Source organism: Macaca fascicularis, chromosome 3, assembly GCF_037993035.2.
Source record: "Macaca fascicularis isolate 582-1 chromosome 3, T2T-MFA8v1.1".
NCBI classification, from domain to species: domain Eukaryota; kingdom Metazoa; phylum Chordata; class Mammalia; order Primates; family Cercopithecidae; genus Macaca; species Macaca fascicularis.
This window is the reverse complement of record NC_088377.1, coordinates 98402380-98426553: the sequence shown is the minus strand read 5'-3', so window position 1 is coordinate 98426553 and position 24174 is coordinate 98402380. Positions and strand designations below refer to the sequence as shown.

General features: G+C 37.0%; 1 protein-coding gene across 18 annotated transcripts in view; it reads right to left on the bottom strand.

The window, feature by feature from the left end:
• The window catches only part of PDE1C (phosphodiesterase 1C), a 671184-nt gene that overhangs the window by 123641 nt on the left and 523369 nt on the right, over positions 1–24174 (bottom strand). For 17 of the 18 annotated variants that reach the window (XM_045388996.3, XM_005549840.5, XM_045388994.3 and 14 more), the window contains 4 exons: positions 14707–14820; positions 12938–13120; positions 11913–11979; positions 7348–7464 (listed from right to left, as the gene is read on the bottom strand). In XM_045388996.3, coding sequence (XP_045244931.2) covers positions 7348–7464; positions 11913–11979; positions 12938–13120; positions 14707–14820 — 481 coding nt within the window. Of the gene's footprint in view, positions 1–7347; positions 7465–11912; positions 11980–12937; positions 13121–14706; positions 14821–15947; positions 16273–24174 lie in introns of those variants that run through there. The other variant, XM_045388998.3, reaches the window with a different exon arrangement.

Genomic DNA, 24174 nt, shown 5'->3' with positions numbered 1-24174 from the left:
CTAAACCCTGGCAGACCCTGAGACTAAGATAGGGAGCTGCCTAGAGATCGCATGAAGACATTGCTCCATACAGGGAGCTCATGCTGGGTCCCACACATCCCCTAACCCCTAACCAGCTACAGCAAGGCACCATATTGAGAGCCCAGCCCCCACCAGACTGCATATTACCTGGGGGCTCATTAGTCCTTGTATCTCCATATCTCAGGAGCCCCACTGACATTCTCTGCCTGCAGCCACCACTGTGGCTGGCTGTTGCCTCCAGGGTTGAAGTATGAACCATCACCAAAGACTGCACATCCCCCAGGAACAAACCCACCATGCATGTTCATGTACCGTAAGGACAAAACCCCCCACCTGCAACAGCTTCCATGAAGGGCTGCTGCAGCCATGACCAAAGCACAAATGAAGTGCATACTCCCAGCCACCTGTATACAGCTGCTGCCACTGAAAGCAACCACATACTCCACGGTAGCAGGGCTGCAGATCCAAAAGGCCCAGCTCCACACCTTCCAGTGCCTCAACACACCATCTGGGGGCCTAAGGACTGCCCACTCCAGTCTACCACTATTGGGAACTGAGTACTCCTCTCAAGCACCTGAGGTCAGGCCCACTCAAAGTGATGCTCCCATCACAGCTGGGATCCACCTGCACATGCTACCTGTGAGCCTGGAGACTGGCCCACCCAGCCTGTCATAGCCACCTCTATGATGCTTGGAACCAAGGGGTTAGTCTCACCACTGCTACTTCCAATGCTCATGCCTACTGTTCAGGGTACTGAGAAGCCCCAATCCACTTGGCCCACTGCTGCCACTACTGGCTCCTGAGCAAGCCACCTGGAAGCCCAAGAATCAGGCCTCTTAGACCTGCTAACACCAGTGCAAGTGTAGAAATCCCTGGGGCCCAAGGCATGGAACAGGCATGCTTGGCCCACCACTGCCACTAATGGGGCCCAAGGTCAGGCCCAACTTGCATCCCATCTCCAGTGAAACTTCACCAGAGCCTCCACTAACAATTATACTCTAAGCTACTGAAAAAATCATGTACACCACTGACATGGTTTGTAGCCAAAGGAATCATACAAAGACTCTACTACTACACACACCCAGAATCAAAGTCAAAGTTCTCTACTCAACCAACATCATAGATACGTCTTCAGGAAAAAGTCTTCCCATGTGAAAGCAAATGTTAAAAATGGAAAGAAGTGACTGTTAAACAAGATGCACAGATATTGACATAAGGACACAAGAAACATTTATAAAGCAAGGAAATATGACACTTCCCAAGGATCATACTAATTACCCAGCAAGAGACCCCAATCAAAATGAAATTTGTGAAGTCTTGGATAAATAATTCAAATTATCGATTCTAAAGAAGCTCAGTGATATACAAGAGAATACATAAAAGTAATACAAAGAAATCAAGAAAACAATTCAGGATATTAATGATAAATTTACCAAGGAGATAGCTATCATACAAATTACCAAAGAGAAATTATGGAATGGAAGAATTCATTTAATGAAATACAAAATACATTTGAAACTTTCAACAGTAGACTAGACCAAGCAAGAAGAAAAAAGTTCAGAACTAGAAAACAGGTCTTCACAAAAAATGCATCTGGCAAAAATAAAGAAAAAAGAATATACAAAGCATACATGGCAAATGGGACACCATTAAACAACAAAATATTTGCATTTTCAGTGTACCCAAAACCAAAGAGGAAACAAAAGAGTTAGAAAACCTATTTAACAAAATGCTAGTGGAAAAATTCCCAAATGTAGCAAGAGACTTAGTCACCCAGACACAGGAATCTCAAAGATTCCCAAACAGATACAATTCAAAAAGATCTCCACAGCACATAAGAGTCAAACTGTCAAAATCAAAGCCAAAAAATTCTTAAAATAGCAAGAGAAAAACATGTAGTCACTTATAAGGAAACCTTCATCAGATGAACAGAAGATATCTCATTAGAAACCCTACAGGCTAAAAGATAATGGGATAATAGATTCAAAGTCCTAAAAGAAAAAAAAAATGCCAATAAAGTATGCTATATTCAGCAAAGGTATTCTTCATTAATGAAGGAGAAATAAAGCCTTTCCCACACAAGCAAATGCAGAAGGAATTCCTCATCACTCGACCAGACCTACAGTGAATGCTTAAGGGAGTCTTACACCTGGAAACAAAGAAACAATATCTACCATCATGAAAATGCAAAAGGAAAAAACTCACTGGTAAAGCAAATACACAAATGAGGAAGAGAAAAGACCCAAATGTTACCACTACAGAAAACCATCAAACCACAATTATAAATAAGAAGAAAGTAAGAAAGGACATACAACACAATCTGAAATTAATTAATAAAATGACTAGAATAAGTCCTCGCATATCAATAGCAACCTTGGATGTATATCGATTAAAATTCCCACTTAAAAGATAGACTGACTAAATGGATTTAAAAAAATCCATGATCCAACTATATGTCGCCTATAAGAAACTCTTTTCACCTGTAAAGACACATGTAGACTGAAAAGAAAAAGACGTAAAAAATATTCCATGCAAATGGAAATCAAAAGCAAGCAGGAGTAGCTATACTTATATCAGATAAAACAGACTTTAAGTCAAAAGTGTTAAAAAGAGACAAAGTCATGGTATAATGAAAAAAGAATCAATTCAGCAAGAGGATATAACATTTCTAAACATATACACACCCAACAGTGAAGCACCCAAATGTATAAAGCAAATATTACTAGACCTAAAGAAGAGATAGACTCTAATACAATAAGTTTAAGACTTCAGCACTCTATCATAGCATCAAACAGAACATCTATACAGAAAATTAACAAAGTTGGATTTAAACTTCACATTAGACTAAATGGACCTAATAGACACTTACAGAATATTTTACCCAACAGCTACAGAACACAAATTTTTCTCATCAACACAAAGAACATTCTCCAGCCTAGACAATGTGTTAGGACACTAAGTCTCAAAAAATTAAAAATCAAGATAATATCAAGTGTCTTCTCAGATCACAGTAAAATAAAACTAGAAATCAATAACAAGAGGAAATTTGGAAACTACAAATACATGGAAATTAAACAACATGGTCCTGACTTACCATTGGATTAAGAAGAAATTAAGGAGGAAATAAAAACATTTTTAAAGCGAATGAATATCTAAACACAACATACCAAAAGCTATGAAATACAGCAAAAGCAGTCCTAAGAGGGAATTTTAACAATAAATGTGTACATTCAGAAAGTAGAAAAATTCCAAATAAACAATCTAACACTGCACCTCAATGAAAAAGCAAGCAATATCAAAGCAAACTCAAATTAGTAAGAAAAGGAAATAACGAAGATCAGACAGAGTTAAATGAAATAGAGAGTAACAAAACAATGCAATGGAGCAATGAAATGAGAAAAGTTGATTTTTTTGAAAACACAAACAAAATAAATAAACTGCCAGCTAGACTAACAAAGAAAAAAAAGAGAAGATCCAAATAAACAACATCAGAAGTGAAAAGGGAGATATTACAACTGATACCACAGAAATACAAAGGTCATCAGAGACTATTACGAACAACTGTGTACTAACAAACTGGAAAACTTAGAGGAAATGGATAAGTTCCTGAACACATACAACTTACCAAAACTGAATCATGAAGAAATAGAAAACCTGGACAGACCTATAATGAGTAATGAGTTTGAATCAGTAATACAAATTCTCCTGAAAAAGAAAAGTCTAGAACCAGATGGCTTCACTATCAAATTCCACCAAACTTTCAAAGAAGAAGTAACATCAATTCTCCTCTAAATCTTCCAAAAAATTGAGGGGCAATTTCTCCTTCTCCCTAACTAATTCTACAATGCCAGCATTTCCCTGATACCAAAACCAGACAAGGATGCAATAACAATAAAACAAAACTACAGACCACTATCCTTGATGAACATAGATGAAAAATCCTCAACAAAATACTAGTAAACTGAATCCGCAGCACATCAAAAAGATTATACACCACGATCGAGTATGATTTATTCCAAGGATACAAGGATAGTTCAACATATGCAAATCAATAAACATGATACACCACATATCAAGAGAATGAAAGACAAAAACCATATGATAATCTCAATAGATGCAGAAAAACATTCAATAAAATTCAATATCCCTTCATGATAAAAACTCTCAACAAATTAGGAATTGAAAGAACATATATCAATATAATAAAGATCATATATAAAAACACACAGTTAACTTCATACTGAATGGGAAAATTTTGAAAGGCTTTCCTCTAAGAACTGGAACAGTATAAATATCTCCACTTTTACCACCCCATTCAACATAGTACTTGAAGTCTTAACCAGAGCAATCAGGCAAAGGAAAGCTATGAAGGACATCCAAATTGGAAAAGATAAAGCCAAATTTTCTCTCTCTGCAGGTGATGTAATCTTATATCTAGAAAAACCTAAAGACTGCACCAAAAAAAGTCTTAGATCTGATTAATTCAGTAAAGTTGCAGGATACAAAATCAACATACAAAAATCAGTACCAGCTGGGCATAGTGGCTCACACCTGTAATCCTAGCATTTTGGGAGGCTGACTTCTTGAGGCCAGTAGTTCAAGATCAGCCTGGGCAACATAGTGCAATCCTATCTCTATATTTAAAAAAATAAAATAAAAGTTTCAAAAGTCAGTATTGTTTCCATACGTGAACAATGCACTAGCCAAAAAATGAAATCAAGAAAGCAATATCATTTACAATAGCTACCAAAAAAGAATACCTAGGAATAAATTTACCCAAGGAGGCACAAGAACTCTCTAGGGAAAACTACAAACAATGATGAAAGAAACTGAAGAGGACACAAATAAATGGAAAGACATCCCATGATCATAGATCTTAATATTGTTAAAATGACCAAGTTGCCCAAAGTAATTTACATATTTAAGGCAATCCCTAACAAAATACCAATGTCATTTTTCACAGAAATAGAAAAAATATATAGGGAGCCCCTGAAGAGCCCAAATAGCCAAAGCAATCCTGAGCAAAAAGAAAATGATGGAGGCATCACTCTACATAAATTCAAAACACATTACAAGGCTATAGTAACCAAAACAGCATGGTATTAGTATAAAAACAGACACAAAGTCCAATAGAATAGAATAAGAAACCCATAAATAAATCCACATATTTGCAGCTAACTGATTTTTGACAAAGGCAATGAAAACTTACAGAAAGGACACCTTCTTCAAGAAATAAACTCTGGGAAAATTGAATATCCATATATAGAGGAATAAAACTAGACACCCATCTCTCATCATATACAAAAATAAACTCAAAATGTATTAAGCACTTTAACATAATACTCAAAACTATAAAACTACAAGAGGAAAAAAACACTTCAGGAAATTGGTCTAGGCAAAGATTTTATGGCTAAGACCTCAAAAACACAGGCAATAAAAACAAAAATAGACAAATGGGACTATATTAAACTAAAAATCTTCTGCACAGTAAAGGAAACAATCAACAGAGTGAAGAGACAACCTGTTAAATAGGAGAAGTATTTGCAAAATATTCATCTGACAAAGGACTAATACCCAAAATGTACAGGAAACTAAAACAACTTGATAAAAATAACAAGTAATCCCATTAAAATGTGGGCAAAGATATATAGACATTTCTCAAATGAAGACATATAATGGACAATGGGTACATGAAAAAAATGTTCGTCATCACTAATCATAAGGGAAATGAAAATCAAAAGCACAATGTGATATTATCTTACCCCAGTAAGAATGGCTATTATGTTTAAAAAAAAAAAAAAAAAAGATGCTGGTGAGGATGTAGAGAAAAGGGAACACTTCTACAATGTTGGTGGCAATGTAAACTAGTACAGTCACTATGGAAAACTGTGTGGGGGTTTCTCAAAAAAAAAAGAAAAGAAAAAAAAGAAATCAGTGTATCAAAGGGATATTGGCACCCTCGTGTTTATTGCAGTACTATTCATAATAGGTAAGATATAGAATCAAGCTAAGTGTCCATTAGTGGATGAATGGATAAAGCAAACCTGGTATACATACATAATGGAATACTATTCAGCCATAAAAGGAATGAAATCATGTCATCTGCAGGAACATAGATAGAATTGGAAGTTATTACATTAAGTGAAATAATCCAAGCATGGAAAGACAAATAGCACATATTCTCATTCACATGTGGGAGCTAAAAAAAAGTTGACCTTATGCAGTTAGAGCAGAATGATAGATACTGCAGGGTGGGATGTGTGTGGGGGCATAGGGGGTTGGTGATAAAGAGGAGTTGGTTAATGGGTACCAACATACAGTTAGATAGAAGGATTAAAGTCAAATGTTCAGTATCAGAGTAGGGTGACTACAGTTAACAAGAATGTATTGTGCATTTCAAAATAGCTAGAAGAGAGGACTTGAAAGGTTCCCAACACATAGAAATGATAAATAATGCAGGTAATGGACACCCCAAAAACTCTGACTTGATAATTACATAGTCTATGCATGTAACAAAATATCACATGTACCCTATAAATATATACAATATTTGTACCAATAAAAAAATAGATACCTCTCCAAATACATAGTCCCCAGGAGAATATAGAGAACCACAACTCCGGAGAAATCAATATGCTGTAGAGAAAAAGACTTGTGTTTTCCAGAGCCTCATCCCTTTGATGAGGGAAGTCAGAGGAGCTTGATACTATAGATGTTGGCAGATGAATACATCAACTCCCTGAGGATCTGACCCTACCTCAAGAGTCTACAATATTAGAAGGCTGTAGGGAGTTGAACACTGGAAACAATTCACGTTCTTTATGTAAAGTTGAAGAATTAATTTGAAGCATGAATGGCTGGGAAATACCAATGATCTGTCACAGATGATGAGTGATAGTATTTGTCTGAATGAGCCAAGTGGTGGGAAAAAAAAGGTTTACAGAGACAGCAGATGCTCACTCTGTCTCCATTACTGCCCCTCTGACAGCACTGGCCAATAGGATACAAAGTCATGTGGAAATGAGACCTATGGGCAGAGCCTGATGGGGAGCTTGGTTATTACAGGCTCTGGATTGTACTTCCAGGAAGACCAGAATCTAAATGGGTCTCTCCGGTCTCTCCCATGCCACTGAGACCCACCAGCAAGAACGCAATCAAAAGCACCCTCCACAGAGGAATTCACAGCAGTGGCTATCCGAAGGGTGCTTCCTGAGTTGCCTGGAGCAGTTTTCATTCTGCATATTAAAAGAGACTAAACCCAAAAGTCATATGAGGATAAACATACGCACGTAGTTCATTTATTTTTCTTTTTAAAGAGGTACTGACCTTGAAACGGCTGATCAGATCATAGCGTGTGAGTAGTTCATAGAAAATAAATTTCAGTGCATGATCTCCACTGGCCTCATTCAGGGAAAAGACATCAAAGGACCACTTGTCCACATCCTGCAGGACAGGGTGGGGAGAAAGAATACATAAGCCCACCGTCACTTACACACCAATCAATCTCCCCACTTGCAAGTCTGTCTGCAGCCCTCACTGGAGATTTCACAGTGTGACACTAACAGCCTTTCCACTCTCAAACTTTTTCCAATCTGGCTAGTCTACATAGTATTTACTGTTTAAAAAAAAATCAAATAGTCTTATTACTAATAAAAATAGCCATTTCTTGAGTACCTGCCGTATGACAGGCATTATGGTTGGTGATAAATATGTAATTTATCCTGAAAACAACTCTAAGTGATAGATATTAGTCACATTTTATGGATAAGAAAATTGATAAATTACCTAATTTCCCTAACACCCAAGGTGAGTAAGTGCTGGGGATACAGGCAAGGCCGGAACACAAACATAGTTGGATGCCTGAGATCAGTCGCTTTGCATTAAGCCCTGCAGCTGCTACTGTTTAATTCACCACAGGCTACGGTGCTCCTCTTCTCTGAACTTCTCTCCAATCCCTTGACACTATCCAATGACTTCCTCTAAGTTTACAGTAAAGAATATTAACTCATTTAGAAGTGCTCAGAAACATGTGTGATACAGAACACAAAATAATATGCCACATCAATCTAAACTGCTGAGCTGAAACCAAAAAGAACGCATTCATTTCACAGGAGAGAAAAATGCTACCATTTCTGGAGTCGCTAGTCTGGGATCTTGTCCTCAAATCTGTAAGTGACTTTACTGAAAAAAAGTAAAAGGAAAAACTAAACTGAACTCACACCTTACATATTATCCCTGAAGTTTGAAGTCTTTGCCTATAAATAGCTACTCCAAAATATAAGTAAATACAGTCTGATGTGCTTTAGTTTATCCTAACCAACTTCTTGTGGATGTAGTAAACAAAGATTTGTTTAAGCAATGGTTAAAGCAACAGTCATTTGGTTTTTCATGGCACCAAAATCTCACTTCCTGTAGTTAAGTGAAGCATATTGACTTGAGCTTGACAGCAAGGATTCATATGAGACCACACTGCCTACAGGTAAGGTGTCAGATGGTACACTGGTAGAGACCTTGGTTCTCATGAGTGACTCTCACCCCAGCCCTCACTGAATTCCAACATAATCCATCCATCCCAGTTTTGTTCCTGACTAAACATTCCAACTGTCAAATTCATCCCAAAGCCATTAAGGGTCTCCCTCCTAGATGCTAAAAAACAGTTTTCAGGGAAAACAGAATTGTATATAGGAAAATCAAACTTTTCCAGAGGGGTTTCAATTGAATTATTCCAATTCACACTTAGTGGTAACCTCACTTAAGTCTTCAATAACTGCCCCTCCATTAAAATAACCAAAGAAATAGCGACAGATACATTTCTGTGAGCACCTTTTCTGTGCTACCTTATGGCGCTAGACATTTCAATTAATCTCAGAGATTAAATGACATGTCTAGCGCCATAAGGTAGTAGAGCCAGGTAATAACCTCACTAACAACGCTTAGTGATCTCACTGCCAACAGATGAAATTGTAAATGCCATGAATATGTGCTGTGACCCAGGCCTTATCCCTTTAATATCCCACTAGGGCCCAGGCTATAGACAGCAAGGACCCTTAAGATTAACCCAAGACCTAAAGCTTTACCTCGGTTACTATCATTGGCACTGTCATGAGTCACATATATTGTCTTATCTTTAGTACTAAGGAAAAAGTCACTGACAACTCAGTAGGTTGGAAAATGCTATGTCACTTCTGACAATTTTTAATCCTAGTGTCCAGAAATGAAAGGGCTCTCTATCACTAGAAATAAAGAGATTATCATGATAAAAAGCCGAAATTTATTCTGAATATCAGGACTTAGAGAACAAAGAGGATGAGCAAATAGAGACAGTGAGATGGATGTCCTCTTTGGTCCCTCATGTTAGAGAAGGCTTAGCTGTAATTCTCAGTCTAATGTTCTTCAGAACCAGTTGAGGGGCTCAGCAAAAATACGGATCCTCCAGTGGGGACTCCAGAGAATCCTGGTGTGGGGCCTGGAATCCGCATTTTTAACAAGTACCCAGTTTAACTGCCTTCAACCATTCTTCCTCATTCACCAAATTTTGCCCAAGGACACTTCCTACAGAGAAATTGCAGGAACTTCCTGTTAGTCTAACACAAAGGAAGCCTGAACCTCCTCATCTCCTCCCACTTTAAACCTGGAGTCTTTCCAAGGTGTCACTTCCTGAGTCACGAAACAGATGCCCTTCCAAAGAAGAGCACACAGCTACATTTCCATTAAGCTAATCTCAGAAGACTAGAGGTAGAACACCTCAAGTTAGAAGCTTACATCTATACATGTATATATAATGGAAAAAGTAAAAAGAACATAATGCAGTATGTTTCAAATTTAGAGACTGGTTCATTATTCTCTTATGTAAATATAATTTTATGTCATGTTCTTACATTAACCACAAAGCTTAACATGACAATAGCATAAGAGTTATTTTAGGGAATTGTATTCTCTCAGTCTTCAGGGAAAATTTCTGTAATAAAAGAAAACAGTAGTGATTCCATATGAACTTCTGGCAATGAAGTGGAAATAATCTTTTTTGTAACATGTAGTACATAAAGAAAGAAACAAAAGAGTCTATATCTGCGATCGCTTCAACTCTTTGCAAATAAAATTAGCATCTGGAGAAGTGGAAAAATATTACATTGCAAAAAGCTTTGAACTTCCCCAGTAAACGGGGGACACAGCCAAGAGAAATAGAAGCTTCAGCTTTAATGCACATACCAACAATATATGTGAGGAGAAGTAGCAATTTATTTAGAGAGCTAGTAGGTCTTCCTTATCTGAATAATCTAAGTACCCGTCCCCTCAGACAACATGTGTGCATCTGAGAATTTCTTTTTGTGAAGTATAAAATAACAATTCATGCACATCACAGTTTGTTCCAGTTCTTTTTCAGTTATTCTGCATAGAAAAGAGGCTTCAATTTAGAAGCAACATTCTCATAAATGTCTTGGTACTACTATACCCTTTTGTATTTATGTTCCTGATAAAGGAAAAAATTAAAGACAAAAGATGCTTTTAATGTTTCTAAGACTTTGATTGAACGTTCAGGTTCAATTATGAAAATCAGTGCAACTTCATAGTGGATATTAAGAATTATCAGATTTCCTAAAGTGATTTCACTGGTTAAAATGTACATTACACTCATGTATTGGGCATCAGATTAAGGGTTAAAGAGGAATGGGAGAAAAGACATGTCTTCTTGCTGGGTCCTTCCTGAGTATCCTTCCTGCTTTTAAGATTAGGTAAGAGACGGAAAGGGTAGAGACGAACAAGGATAAATGAGAATCTGTGTATGTATGGTCTCTAAAATTCAGCTAGTAAATGTCTCTGAGACAAGAGAAAGGCGTATGAATATATAATCAAGATGGTCCCAAGGGGCTCTTTCCTGACATTAAATTAATCAAGAAGCACTCCCCACCCCCTAACTCCATGAATACGTAATTTAGCTTCTGAAAATATCATCACATTTTTCAGGTTTTGGAGAAACAAAACAATGACTTTAGCAAAGGTCAAAACGCTACAATGTCCCTAAGCACATGGCCCAAGTCCATGCATAGACAACATGTGATGTCAATGAACTCAGTGATCCTGGGGTACAGGATCAGCAACACATTGGAATCCAGAAGCCAAATCAAGTTTAGCAAATCTCAAATACGCTCAGACCAATGGATCTTCATCAATATCTGCCTTCAGGAATGCATCTGCTTTGGGGATCCTAGAGATACCCTATACAATTCCAAGAACTTGCCTGATTAGAGGTAATTCTGCAGGATTTAGCCCATTTAAACTCAAACATTTGTATGACTTCCAAGGGAACATCTGGCTCAATGAGAGTCTTTGGAAAACAATGGGATATACAGATGGGACAAGGACTCTCGAGCTATATGTTCATGCAGTAAAACATTACTAAGAGCTTACCATGTACCGAAAACTCTGATATCAAACATTAGCTCTGTCTCTAATTAACTCTTTTTTAAAATCTTGCTGAGTCTTGGTTTCTTCATCTATAAAATGGACTTGGAGTAGTTAATCAGATAATGGGGCAATTACAAATACTGAAGATCCTCCTAATGTTGAATACTTATAGCCATAACATACTTGATCTCATATGGCAAAATCAGATAAATCTCATAATGACAGATCACTGCATAAAACCTAAACTACTCTAGAGTACTAGAAAGAAATGAAACCCACACAGAGTTTGATTATTTTTAAATTGGGAAGATGAAGGGTGAAAAGACAGTGATACTGTTAGAACACATAACAAAAAGATAATGAAGGAATATAGTCAGGAATAAATGGAAAAGTAACTGTAAATGAAAGCCTCTTATTTTCTAGCAATTTAACTCTACTTTTCATTAGGTACTATGTACATTGTAAAATCTTTTCACTTGTATTACCTTTAATGCCTCAATAACAGCTGGTGGATAGCTCAGTCCAACCATGTTTGATGTCCGTCTATACATTCTGAAAAGTCAAAAGGGAAAAATGCAACATGATATCTTACAAAGTAGGATTTGTAATCCATAGACTCATACCAAGTATTGACAAATAATGAGAAGTCAAGTGGGGTGATCCAAAGAACCTAAAATTCATTTTTTGACCTTTTTTATATTCACTCAGGTGGTCTAAGTGTTAAATTCAAAAGAAATTAAAGCAATCCCAAACATAAGAACCCCTGGGGGGAAAAATACCTAACTCTATAGGCCCCAGACTGAAAATTAAATTATTAAATGGGTCACTTCTTTGGCCAGAGTGAATTATAGTACAGAATAGACAGTAAGCGCTGTAGTAATTTAACTTGAATGAAGAACTCCTATGGGTAACCCATTTAGAATAGCTTGTTCTTTAGCACTGCCAAAAACAAGAAGGAAAAATGTCCCAGGTAATCTTTAAACTCACCATGGTATTTCTAAAATGTGTAATTACACGATAAGGATTATAGGAAGAATATATCTATTTCTGGAATCTATTGCTAGGTAAGGGGGTCAATTTGATTTCAAAGAGTAAAATAGATAATAAAATTGAGTGTCATGGGGACTTCAAACCACTGAAATGAACTGTCCTCCCTGGATCCAGCAACCTCAAAGCATCCCAGATCTGTTCCAAATGGAGACACCATCCACCTATTTCAAAAGATGATAGATGAGATGATTTCCTGCTTTAAAAATTAGAGACTGAACTGAAACTAAATCTCTGGTAAACAAAAAACTTCCAAGCAAAAGCAAAAAGCTTTTCCTAATGATGCTACAGAGATTAAAATAGACATGTTTTTGCCATTTCTCATTCAAGACTATCTGTTTCTACCCACAATTTTCAGTATTTATAAAGATAGGAAAACTACATTAAAGCAAAGCTTCCAGTTATTGGAAACGTGTTCCTCTGGCTGCTTTAGTCACTGAATGACAATGAATGACATATTTACCTCTCCACAAATATCCCAGCCTGCACCGCGTGAACGATGCTCTTGAACCGGGGCTTCTCCTCGCTCCTCCTGAGCATCATCCCCATCTGCCGTGTGAAGGTGGAGGCCAGCCAGTCTCGGACCTCAGAAGGCACAGCATCTGACTGAATGTCACTGAGCTCATCCTCTGTATCCAGGAGTCTCCTGAACACAAGAAAGAGAACCAGGACACTGAGATTAAATCTGAAGTTGGAGCTCTCTGTTCAAAGCAGCTGCTCCTCTCTGCCTCACCTGCATGCAGGTGCAAAGAAACCAAATTAAACTGGCCACAAAAAATACAGTGCCTTTTTGGGAAGGCTTATGTAAGCTCGCCATATGTGTTTCAGGATGGTCTTGGCCTCCACTGATATTTCAGGATGATTCTCTTTACCAGACTGGACAAAGGAACTGGTCCATTGTACCCAGAAGCACTCTGTGGCATTTGAGTGAAATTTAAACCTTCTATTTAAAAATACATTCACAGGCAGCCTTTTATTAGTTCATAGATGGACCATGTGGCACTGTTTTGTTTTATTAAAAAATGGACACTTAGAGACTTTGCAAAGTATTTACCAAATCACAGCAACCCTGTCCTCTGAAGAAGTGATCCTAAGTGATGACAATTAATATTCTTTCTAGTTTGATAGGTTGCTACCAAAATTTAAATGTCTAAATTCAAGCAAAATTTTCAAAATAATGCAGTTCTTTATTTTTGCACAATGACTGAATCATGTCACAGCTGTGTTTCGCTGATTTTTCAAACTTGAACATAGGTCAGACCACTAGAACGGAACACAAAGAGCAATGTTAAAATAAAACCTAAAATAGCATTGCATATTTATAGTAAACCCAACTACAAATTAGCAGTAAAAGTTGCTGCCAGCGTAAAGGTGTTTGAATTTTTTTTTTTCCTTTAGACTTACCAGTTGGGGTGGGGGTAAGCGGAGGAAATACAACATTTGGAAAAAAGCTGTGATATCGAATTTCCTTAAATTAGAAACCAAGTGTGTCACCAAAATAATAATAATAATGATAGAAACCGTACAAATCTTAGATTGCTGTGAAATACTTTCAGATTGGAATTTGGCAAAGAAAAGTAAGACATTACAAATACTGACAGAGAAGCCTGTCTGGATTAGAAAAAAAAAAAAAAAAACCACCTTTCATATTCAACATTGCAACATTTTTCAAAAGAAAAGCAATTTTGTAACTTGCAAACATATGTAGTAACTGAAATTGCTTTAATACATTTAGATAATTCAAGTGCAATAAGCCTGCTAAGTAAATCAGCTACACACATAAGACTGAAGAGGGAATGCTGGGTGCATAAGAGAACACATGCTTCTCGATCACTTCAGGAGCCTCCATTTACTAGTGGACATTATGAATTAAAACATAAACACAATTTTTAGACTGACACTAACAACATGCAATAATTACAATGGAGCTCCACATCTGATTTGTAAAATCTTAGCAGATTTTTAACAATTAGTTTTTCTCCTCTTTCATGATCTCACTTCCTTGTCATGACAGTCATATGAGATATGTTCTATTAGCTCCTTTTATAGATAAGGAAGTACAGAGAGTAAGTGACTTGTCCAAATCTATCCCCTTTGTTTGTGGAAACTAAAACTCCAAGATGAGTAATTTGAATGTCACCCCATTCCTGGCATGGGGGACAATGTCAGAAAAGCCATGTAAGAGAAAATTTACCATCACTATACTAATCTCTTTTGTCATTTTTAGCTTACCTTGTTTCATCAATATACACAGATTCAAGCACTGTGGCTGCATATTCCAAATTCTTCTTAAGATCTACCACTGAAGCTTCCCCTCTCTCTAATTGTTTGACCAAAGACCGTAATCTAGAAAAATAAAAAGATACAATTTCATTAGAATAGAGGAAAAAAAGAATAATCCTACAACTATGGTGATATATTTTACAGTCATCGAATATTCTCACTTATTCTGATACATCTGAAAGGAAAATAATTATGGTACCAAATGAGCAAGTAATAAAATAAATGTATACGTTTTTGCCATTGTGAAGTAAGAAGAAAAAATTTCTCTCCAACCAGGCACTGACCATACTTTCTAGCTAGCTTTTATCTTTATGAGTCCTAAATTATCAATGATTTTGTTTTTCTCAAATTTTCATCTTTTTTGTTCTATGTGGACATAGTAAAGCCTGACCAGCAGCGAAATCACCAAATACCTCTTGAGATTCTGCTCTGCTGAAGGCACTTGGTTCAGCAGTGGCCCCAGATAATGGCAGCCCCATGACCCAGGCATATCCCAAGACAGATGAAAAGATTTAAACCACTGAGAATCACAAAAAGGCTACATAAGGAATAGATGAAAGCAAATTGTTTTACTGGATGGAAAAAATCACTCTGAGAGGAGATAAATACCCTAATTTTTTTAAAAAAAGGAGATATGAGGATGGATTTTAAACCAAGGAACTCCAGACTACACAAGAGAAGCAATAAAACATGTTTTTCTGTTATTTATATGAACGTTATCTGCACAGAGAAGGACTTAGTATTCATAAGAACAATAAAATGACTACAGATGATCAACATGCAGTAACTGAGAATACTGTAAATACCACAGAGATTTGGAGATTGGGCAACTCTTCAGGCTGTTTGACAACCAGCAATGAAAATAGTAGAGACTTTGAAGACAAACTGGGGTTTGAAATTCACTTCATAACTTATTAGCTGTGCAACCCTAGGTAAGTTATGTAACATCTTTGAGTGTTATCTTAATGAAGAGCAAAGTACAAAATTTCTAAAGTTGACCTAAAGATTAAATGAAATTGATATACAGTATGTGACTCATGGTTGTCCTTTGAAAAGGCAATTGTTACAACTACTGTCATTATTCAATGACTTTGATCACTACAGACAACCAAATGAGAAAAATTCTAGCAAGATATTTAAAATTATTGTCAAATCTCCATTTCCCATTGGTATACGCAATCTGTTCTCACCTTCCTGACATCAAAATATCCTCAGATAGGTTGTCTTCACGGCAAGGTATAAACTACTCCCTTCCTAATCTTCATGAAAATGACCCACAGTAAAGAATGAGAAAAAATCTTGGATCAATCTTAAAAAGTAGGCAAGGGGGTCAACCTTAAAAAAAAATGTCCAGGAAGTTCAATGATATAAAATACAAATAAGATTAGATTCAGGTTGTCTCTACCTGAATTATGAATCTCCAATATATGAAAGGGAAATATGCAAAGGAAATCCCCCGAGGCCCCTGCAGCCTTGAAGGGGAAGGTCAGCCTTGGGAATGCCATTAGCAGCACTGGAAAGAGTTCTGAATTTCAGAGGCAGCACGGGACAGGGAGTTGGCAGGGAAGGGATTGCCAGTCACTCACACAGAAGGGATAAGCAGCCTGCCAAAGAATGGGGAGATGGCAGCAGGGAGCCCTGACTGCTGTTCCAAATAAGGATTGGAAGCTCTTTAGCAAAACACATTCCTGGCTAAGTCTGCCTCCAGTTCTGACTCTCACCTCAAGGTGCCCAGCTACCCCCTAGGCTGTTTGGACTTTCAAACGACAAAATGAGAGTAAAATTCAACTTTTTAAAGTTTACTCTCAAAAATGATAGTAAAATTAAACTTCTTAAAAATGCCTCTCTTCATTTGGGATTTACAGGTTCTACCAGGAACTGACATGAATTTCTAGTAGAACCCATCTCAACTCTAGAACCTAAGAGGAAACGACAAAAACAAAGAAAATGATGAGAAAGATTATAAGAGTAATAGAAGTAAAAGCCAGAAGACCCTATCTACCCATAATAGAACTTTCATAGGAAATAAACAACAGAAGCAGCTTTTAAACTGAATAAGTTTTCCTAGGCTAAAGTAAAATCTGTATAAGCAGATGAAAAGGGATCAAATACAATTTTTTAAAAGTAAATGAAAACATCAAATGTATGCTACTGTAATTTTTAATTTCAAAGAATAAAGAAATGAACCTGAAAATCTTTGAGAACATTAAACATAATACTTACAAAGTAACAAAAAATTGTCCTGGCCATCTACTTCTATCGTGTCAAACATCAAAAAGCAATTTAATAACAGTACCAATTTTTGAGAATAATATGGGAAAATTCAAGACATTTATATCTATATCTACAGAGTTACCAAGTACATAAGAAGCCAACAAAGGTATTCTCAGTTGTCAACAACTTCAAAATTTATCATTCATACCCTTTCCAGAAAACAAAACAAAAACTTTAAGGCATACTCTAGGACAGTGGTCTTCCAAGGGAGTGGATTCGTGAGTCTCCAGTTAAATGGATTGTTGATTCATGACCTAGATTTAACTAACTCAAACTTTACCAAATGGACAAGTAATTTAAAAAGATTCTGGCAAGAAGAGGAAGATAAAATAAAATGCTAATAATACAAGGACAACTAAACGTGAAAATGAGCTGACACGTTTCCTTTTACTAGGACAATCTCCTATTTCTCATACAAACACTTCCTCTCCCACTTTTACAAACTAAAAGCTAATTCTCATCAGTTGAAAAATAATTGGAATTATTAAGGACATTATATGGACTACGGATGTATAGCCACTACTTTATAACAATTCCCACTCCTGAGAAAGCACAGTATTGAGAGAATCAAGTCATGAAGGGCCTCATATCACCTTGTGATCAACGGGCTGGGACCCCAGGCCAGAGCAGGAGTGGGGCCTTCAGGGAAAGCTTCACTCAGAATCTCACTTAGCTGTTCCAATGAGTAGCACTGAAATCAGCTCCACTAGAGAGACCCAGGCTTTGTGCCACAATTAGCAGAAAATCAGCCATTCAGAGGTTTCTCCTTGATGTAGTCACCAGTGGTGCCAGGCAGACTTTGGGCAGTCATATTTATGCATTCAGTGTGAAGTTCTGACCCAACAGGAAGCTGTAAATAGAAAGCAAAACCCTAGCCAAGTGGTTTCAACAGATCCAGAGAGGAAATGACACAGAAATAATGCACCTTTTGGATGCGTGGGGGACACTAGAAATTTACATGTAACCCCGTCTTTCCAGCTTATGAGACGAGCAGAAGATTCAATCAACTTCCTGGCAGACAGTGAGGGAACCTAGAATACAACCCGTCACTCTGTTTATGGAAGAACACCCAGCTGACATTCACCTTTCTTTACTCAAGGATGATGAAACAGAAGAAAACATTCATGAAGAGATACAGCAATAAAGACAGAAGAGAACACAGCATTCAAAATGCAAAACGACTCACTTTTGAAAAAGAAAATCACTAACAGAAACAGAAGTGAATTTTAGGAAGCATCTGCTGCGTGTTCAATACAATTCAAAAAAACACAGACCTGCGAAATAAATGTAAAAGCCCAAATCAATATAATGAAAAGTTTCTTTAAAAAGAAACAAAACATGACAATAGAAAGACAATAACTTACTGCTAAAAAGAAGTTAAGTGGTGACCAGTTTTGTATATACCCATCTCCTGTTTGGGTGTCACCCATGTCAGATACAAGCTGCAGCTGCCAATTTTCTGCTTTATGTAGCTGCCACATAAACCCTAGCAATTCCAGATGCCCCTTTCAAATTCTGTTGAGCTTTAGCATAGCATTCAGGTGCTTATGCTCCATCGGCCCCTCAGCCCACTTTTCTCTACCTCTTTATCCTTTCCATTTGGGATATCCGGCCCTGCCCTGCCATAACCTACCTACCTCTTGGTGAAATGGCTATTCTTTGGGCAAAAGAGTTTCAAACTAGCTCTTTTATCACTGGCCAATTAGTAGTTTCAAAAGTTCCTGAGAATAAGGACCCCTCTCCATTTGTCTTCATAGTGAAGATATTCCCTAGATCTTAATCTATCTTAAGAAGGGTTGTCTGAAAATTAGCCAGGATCTTTCCTACCCATGTCATAAAAAATTTTTGTTCAATTGGAAAAGACTAGCTGAGACTGGAGAGCTCAGCTGCTCTCCTTTGTTTTCCTAGTAAAGTTGTCTAGACGCTTTTCATGTGAATCCATTCCATCTAAAAGGTGAATGTCCTCAGGGGCCAGGCCCCATGGTATGCTGTAGCCTATATTTTGGGAAAGATGGATATCTGGTGTTTTAATACTACCCAGGGTAATTTTTGGCCTGGGCACCTAAGGGGAATTTATTTCATGAGCATTCGAAATAAATTCACAAGGAAGGAAGATAAAGAAGTAGGAAAATATACAAATAATAATAATAATAATAATGATAATAATAAGGTTTCTCTTCTGAGAGAATGTTCATAGTTTCCAGCCCTCCATCCATTTCTGTTACTGTGGCTGCCAGATAATAGTTCCAGTATAGAAGTGCAACACCATTTTAGGAAGTGCTTATGCCTTCCAACTTTGGCAAGATGCCTTTCAGTTAAGACAGTGTGCAATTTCATTGTGGATGAGCCATTGCATCTTTTCATGACTCTTGCATTTCTTGGCGTAAGCTCTTTGCTTTCTGTATGCTTCTTAGCTGCAAGGCATATGATGAGATACTGCATATCTGCAGTTCCCTGTGCCCTCAGATCCAGAGCAAGCCCTGGATGCTGACTTCCCCTGACCCCACACCAATCAACATGTGGGATGCATAAAGGTGTTGGAAGAGGGAAACTATGTGAGGAAAGGCCAGAGCACTGTATTTTGGAATTTAAAAGGATGTTAGGGAGGAAAGGTATTCTTTTTTTTTCCACAAAGATAATTCCTAGGACCAATGCGGTGAACTTCATTAAGAAGCAACGTATTGGTTCAACTTTATAACTTAGAAAACTGCCTTACACTGGACTAGGCACTACTCCCCACCCCAGTGAGGTCACAGAAAGCCCTACGACCTTATGCCTTGAAAACGTACACATTTGTTGAGCATTAGACCCTGCTAGAATTTCATTCACTTTGCACAGGCAAAAATGAACTGTAAACAGAAGCTATGGAAACATACTGTCTCATGTTTGTCTATTCTGTCCAAGGTTATTCCCTCTGAGGAGGGGTAGGCAGCTCCTAAAATGCCAGTGTGGCCAACAAGTACTGCTGTCTCAGAAAGGCTTTGTTTTGTTTGAAACGATATGAGAACTGGATCTTTTACAGTACTTTCTCTACATGTCCCAGTGAATCACGAGCCCTAAAATCTCATTTGAATTTAAAAAAAATAAAACTTCATTTCAGTTCATCACACCCATGTATTCATAAGGCATACTCATCTCTGTGTCCTTTTCACACACCTGCCTCCTCCACATCACTCCTGTCCTCTGCCACTTCCCTAAATGCCATAGAAAATAACTTAAAACAACTCTTCCGAATGGGATGCCCCAACATGACTTTTAGTCTCATGCTTTAATGCCATCTGATGATGTCATCCAAGCATTTTTCTGGCCATTTGTTTGTTTCTATAATTAATGACAGCTGATTAAGATGGCTGCACTTGAAAAACATTCAACACTGGGTATCTTCTGTGTGCAGGCACTGGAAGAGATAGGCTCTAGGAATACAAAGTGGGGAAATGCAGTGCTCTCTCTCAGGTAGGGAAGACAGAAAGCTAACCAGCACCCACAATGCAGTACTGTAAGTGAAACGGCAGAGGTGTGATGGGGGCTAAGAAAGCACAGAGGAGAGGAATATTCAAATAACAAAGCCCTCCCCAGTGGACCTGATCAAAGCCATCTTGAAGGCCACGTAGGGGTCAGTCAGGCACACAGGATGGGATAGGGAAACGGCAGACTCTGCATAGAGAGAGCAGACTGAAGGCAGTGATCTATTCAGAGACTCCCATGTCTGTATGGAACTCAGGGGCATGTAAAAAGATAAAACAGAAGGTAGGAGCTACACCACAGTAGACTTAGAATCCCAAGCTAAAGAAATATAATTTTATCTTGGAGATAATGGGGAACCCCTGGAGAATGTTTAAATGGAGGAATAGAATGATAAGATTGGCATTTTAGAAATATCAATCTAGCAGCTGAGTACAGGAGCACAAGTAGTGAGTAAGTTGGAAAATTCTGTTTTCATTGTCATCAGGCTTGTCTGATACTCTGAACAGGACAGTGTGAATATTCTCTCTCACGTGATGGAAATTTGATTGAGTGCTGCATGAGTTTGGTGGTAGTACGGATGGTTGCGTTTAAGAATTTCTGGGAAAGAACTTGTTCTGGGGGCATGCGGTTTCCTCAGTGAGTGAGCACCAAACCAAAAACAAGAACAGTGCCAACAAAAATTATGACTGACAAGAATAGCCTACATATTTAGCTTTTACCTTTTGTTAATGCTATAAATAAAAGAGAATTTTACTTCTACAGTTTCTAATTACACCTGCTTAAAGCAGATGCACAAATGAATTGAAATAAATTACTGGACTCCAGTTACTTTTTCACTTAAGAAAAATAATTGGTACCTAGGTGCATACCTATGTTTCTGCATTGTATATGCCTCACTACATAACTTGTTAACTAATAAAAAAAATTAGTAATGTTATAGAAGATTTTGAATAATGTCATGAACAAAATTGACCTAGTTGGCATGGACTGGACACTACACTCAATTGCTGCAGAACACACCATTCTTTTCAAGTGTACATGTAACAGTAATCAAAACTGACCATGTGCTGGGTCACAGGGACTCTCAATAAATTTCAAGTAATTGAACTCAGACAGATAATGTTCTGTGACAACAATGAAACACAATTTTGTTATTGATTAGAATCCAAAACAAAAAATGAATAGAAATATTTCAAGTGTATGGAAATTTAGCAATATATTTCTAAATAACCCATAGGTCAAAGGTTAAATCACAAAATAATTCTAACCGAAAAATAACATACAACCTTGTAGTATGCAGGTAAAGCAGTGTTTAGAGGAAAATGTGCAGCTTTAAATAAATATATTAGAAAAGGAGAAGTCTAGCCTGTAATCCCAGCACTTTGGGAGGCCAAGGCAGGTAGATCACGAGGTCAGGAGATTGAGACCATCCTGGTTAACACGGTGAAACCCTGTCTCTACTAAAAATACAAAAAAAAATTAGCCAGGTGTGGTGGCGGGCACCTGTAGTCCCAGCCACTCAGGAGGCTGAGGCAGGAGAATGATGTGAACCTGGGAGGCAGAGCTTGCCGTGAGCCAAAATCGCTCCACTGCACTCCAGCCTGGGTGACAGAGCAAGACTCGGCCTCAAAAAAAAAAAAAAAAAAAAAAAGGAATAGGAGAAGTCTAAAAATAAGTGATCTCATTATGCACCTCAAGAAGTTAGAAGAACAAGTTAATCCAAAGCCAGTAGACAATAGTAAAAAATAAACAAAAACAAAACTTAAGTAGAAACAAACTCACAGCAGAAATAATTAGCAAAGCCAAAACCTGGGTCTTTGAAATGCTTAATAAAATTGATAGGTCAAGCAAGATTGACCAAGAAAAAAGAGAAATGGTATAAATAACCAATATCAAGAATAAAAAGAGATTATTACTACAGATTCTGTGGACATTTAGAAAGGTAAAAGGATATCATAAATACCTTTCTGAAGATACATTTAAAAATTTAGATGAAATTTTAAAATTCCATAAATCTTAATTTACCAAAATTGACATAAGAAAAAGGTAAACTATTAATAATTCTGTATCAGAATAATTGAATGTAGCATATACACATGAGATTGACAGTAAAAGAAAAATAAAACTAAAATTTTAAAAACTGAATGCATAGTTTAGTATTTTCCCACAAAGAAAACTACAGACTTAAATCACGTTTTCAGTGAATTCATCTAAATATTCAAAGAGGAAATAACACAGTCTTCTACAAAATAGCAAAAGAGGAAACACTTTCCAACTCCTTTTATGAGGCCAGCACACTCAATTCTAAAACCAAACGAGGGTCTTATAAGTAAAGAATTATAGGCCAGTATCTCTCATGAACATAGATACAAAAACCCTAAGGAAAATTTTAACAAATTAAATTTAGTGATAAATAAAACGAATAAGAAAAAACAAACAAATTTGCAGAAATGCAAGGTTGGTTTGACATTTAAAATCTGTAAATAAATGTAATCCCCTATTTTAACAGGAAAAAACCTTTGGTAATCATAACAGTCAGAAAAAGCATTTGAGAAAATACCTATTCATGACAACCATCTTAGCAAAGAAGGAATAAAAGTGAATATCCTAAATCTAATATTGGGTCTTTAACACAAAAGCTAGAGCAAACATCATATATAATGGGAAATCTTTCCTGTTGAGCTAGCGAATAACATGAGGATGCCTGTTATGACTACTTCTACTGAATATTGTATGGGAAGTCTTCACCAGTTCAACAAAAAAAGAAGAAATAATAGACATAGGACTGGAAAAAATAATATCTTTAAAAAGCAGCAAATACATTATTCTAATTAAGAGGTGAATTTAGCAGCGCCACTTGATAAACAGCAATAAACAATTAGAAAATGGTACCATCCACATAAATATCAAAATAAAACAGTTTCTAGAAATAAATCTTACAAAATATATAAAAGTCATCTACATGGAAAATGGTAAGATATTATTGAGAGAAGTTTAAATGACCTAAATAATGGAAGAATCCATGTTCATAAATTGTAACACTCAACATTTAGAAGTATTAATTCTCCCTAAATTCATCTGTAGATTCAATCACAAACAAATTCACCACAAGTCATTTGGTGGAACCTGATTCTAAAACTTACTAGAAATGTGAAGAATGAAATATAGTTGATGTGGTAAAACAACAAAACTATTGTTACTATTCCACATATCAAGACTTATTATAAAGCATTTAATTCTGGTCCTGTGTCCCTCTACCACTTCACTATTCCAACTCTCTTCCTCTCAACATCCAGCTGGTATGTTTGAGGATGTGCATACATATTTTTATATTAATATAAGCACAACATAAGTGGACAAGAAAATATGCTACAAAAAAAAGGAAAGAAAGAAAAAAGAAAACAGGCAATGTAAGTTGTTTTTGAACTGTCCTATTCTACATGTGATTGTTCCATTCCATATGCAGGGACCCATTCTTTGGACACCCAGTCAAGGGTATCACTGCATACTCTCTCGGTTGCCATGGATTTTCTGATGAATATTTCCATTCTTTTGGTTTTCATAAAGCTACGTCACAGAGAAGCCCTGCATGCTTAGCCTCCTCCTAGTTCTTCTCCACAGAGTGAATCTCCTTTGGGGATGTATGTTTGTGGGTGTGAGAGTATGTGGGCAACTGTG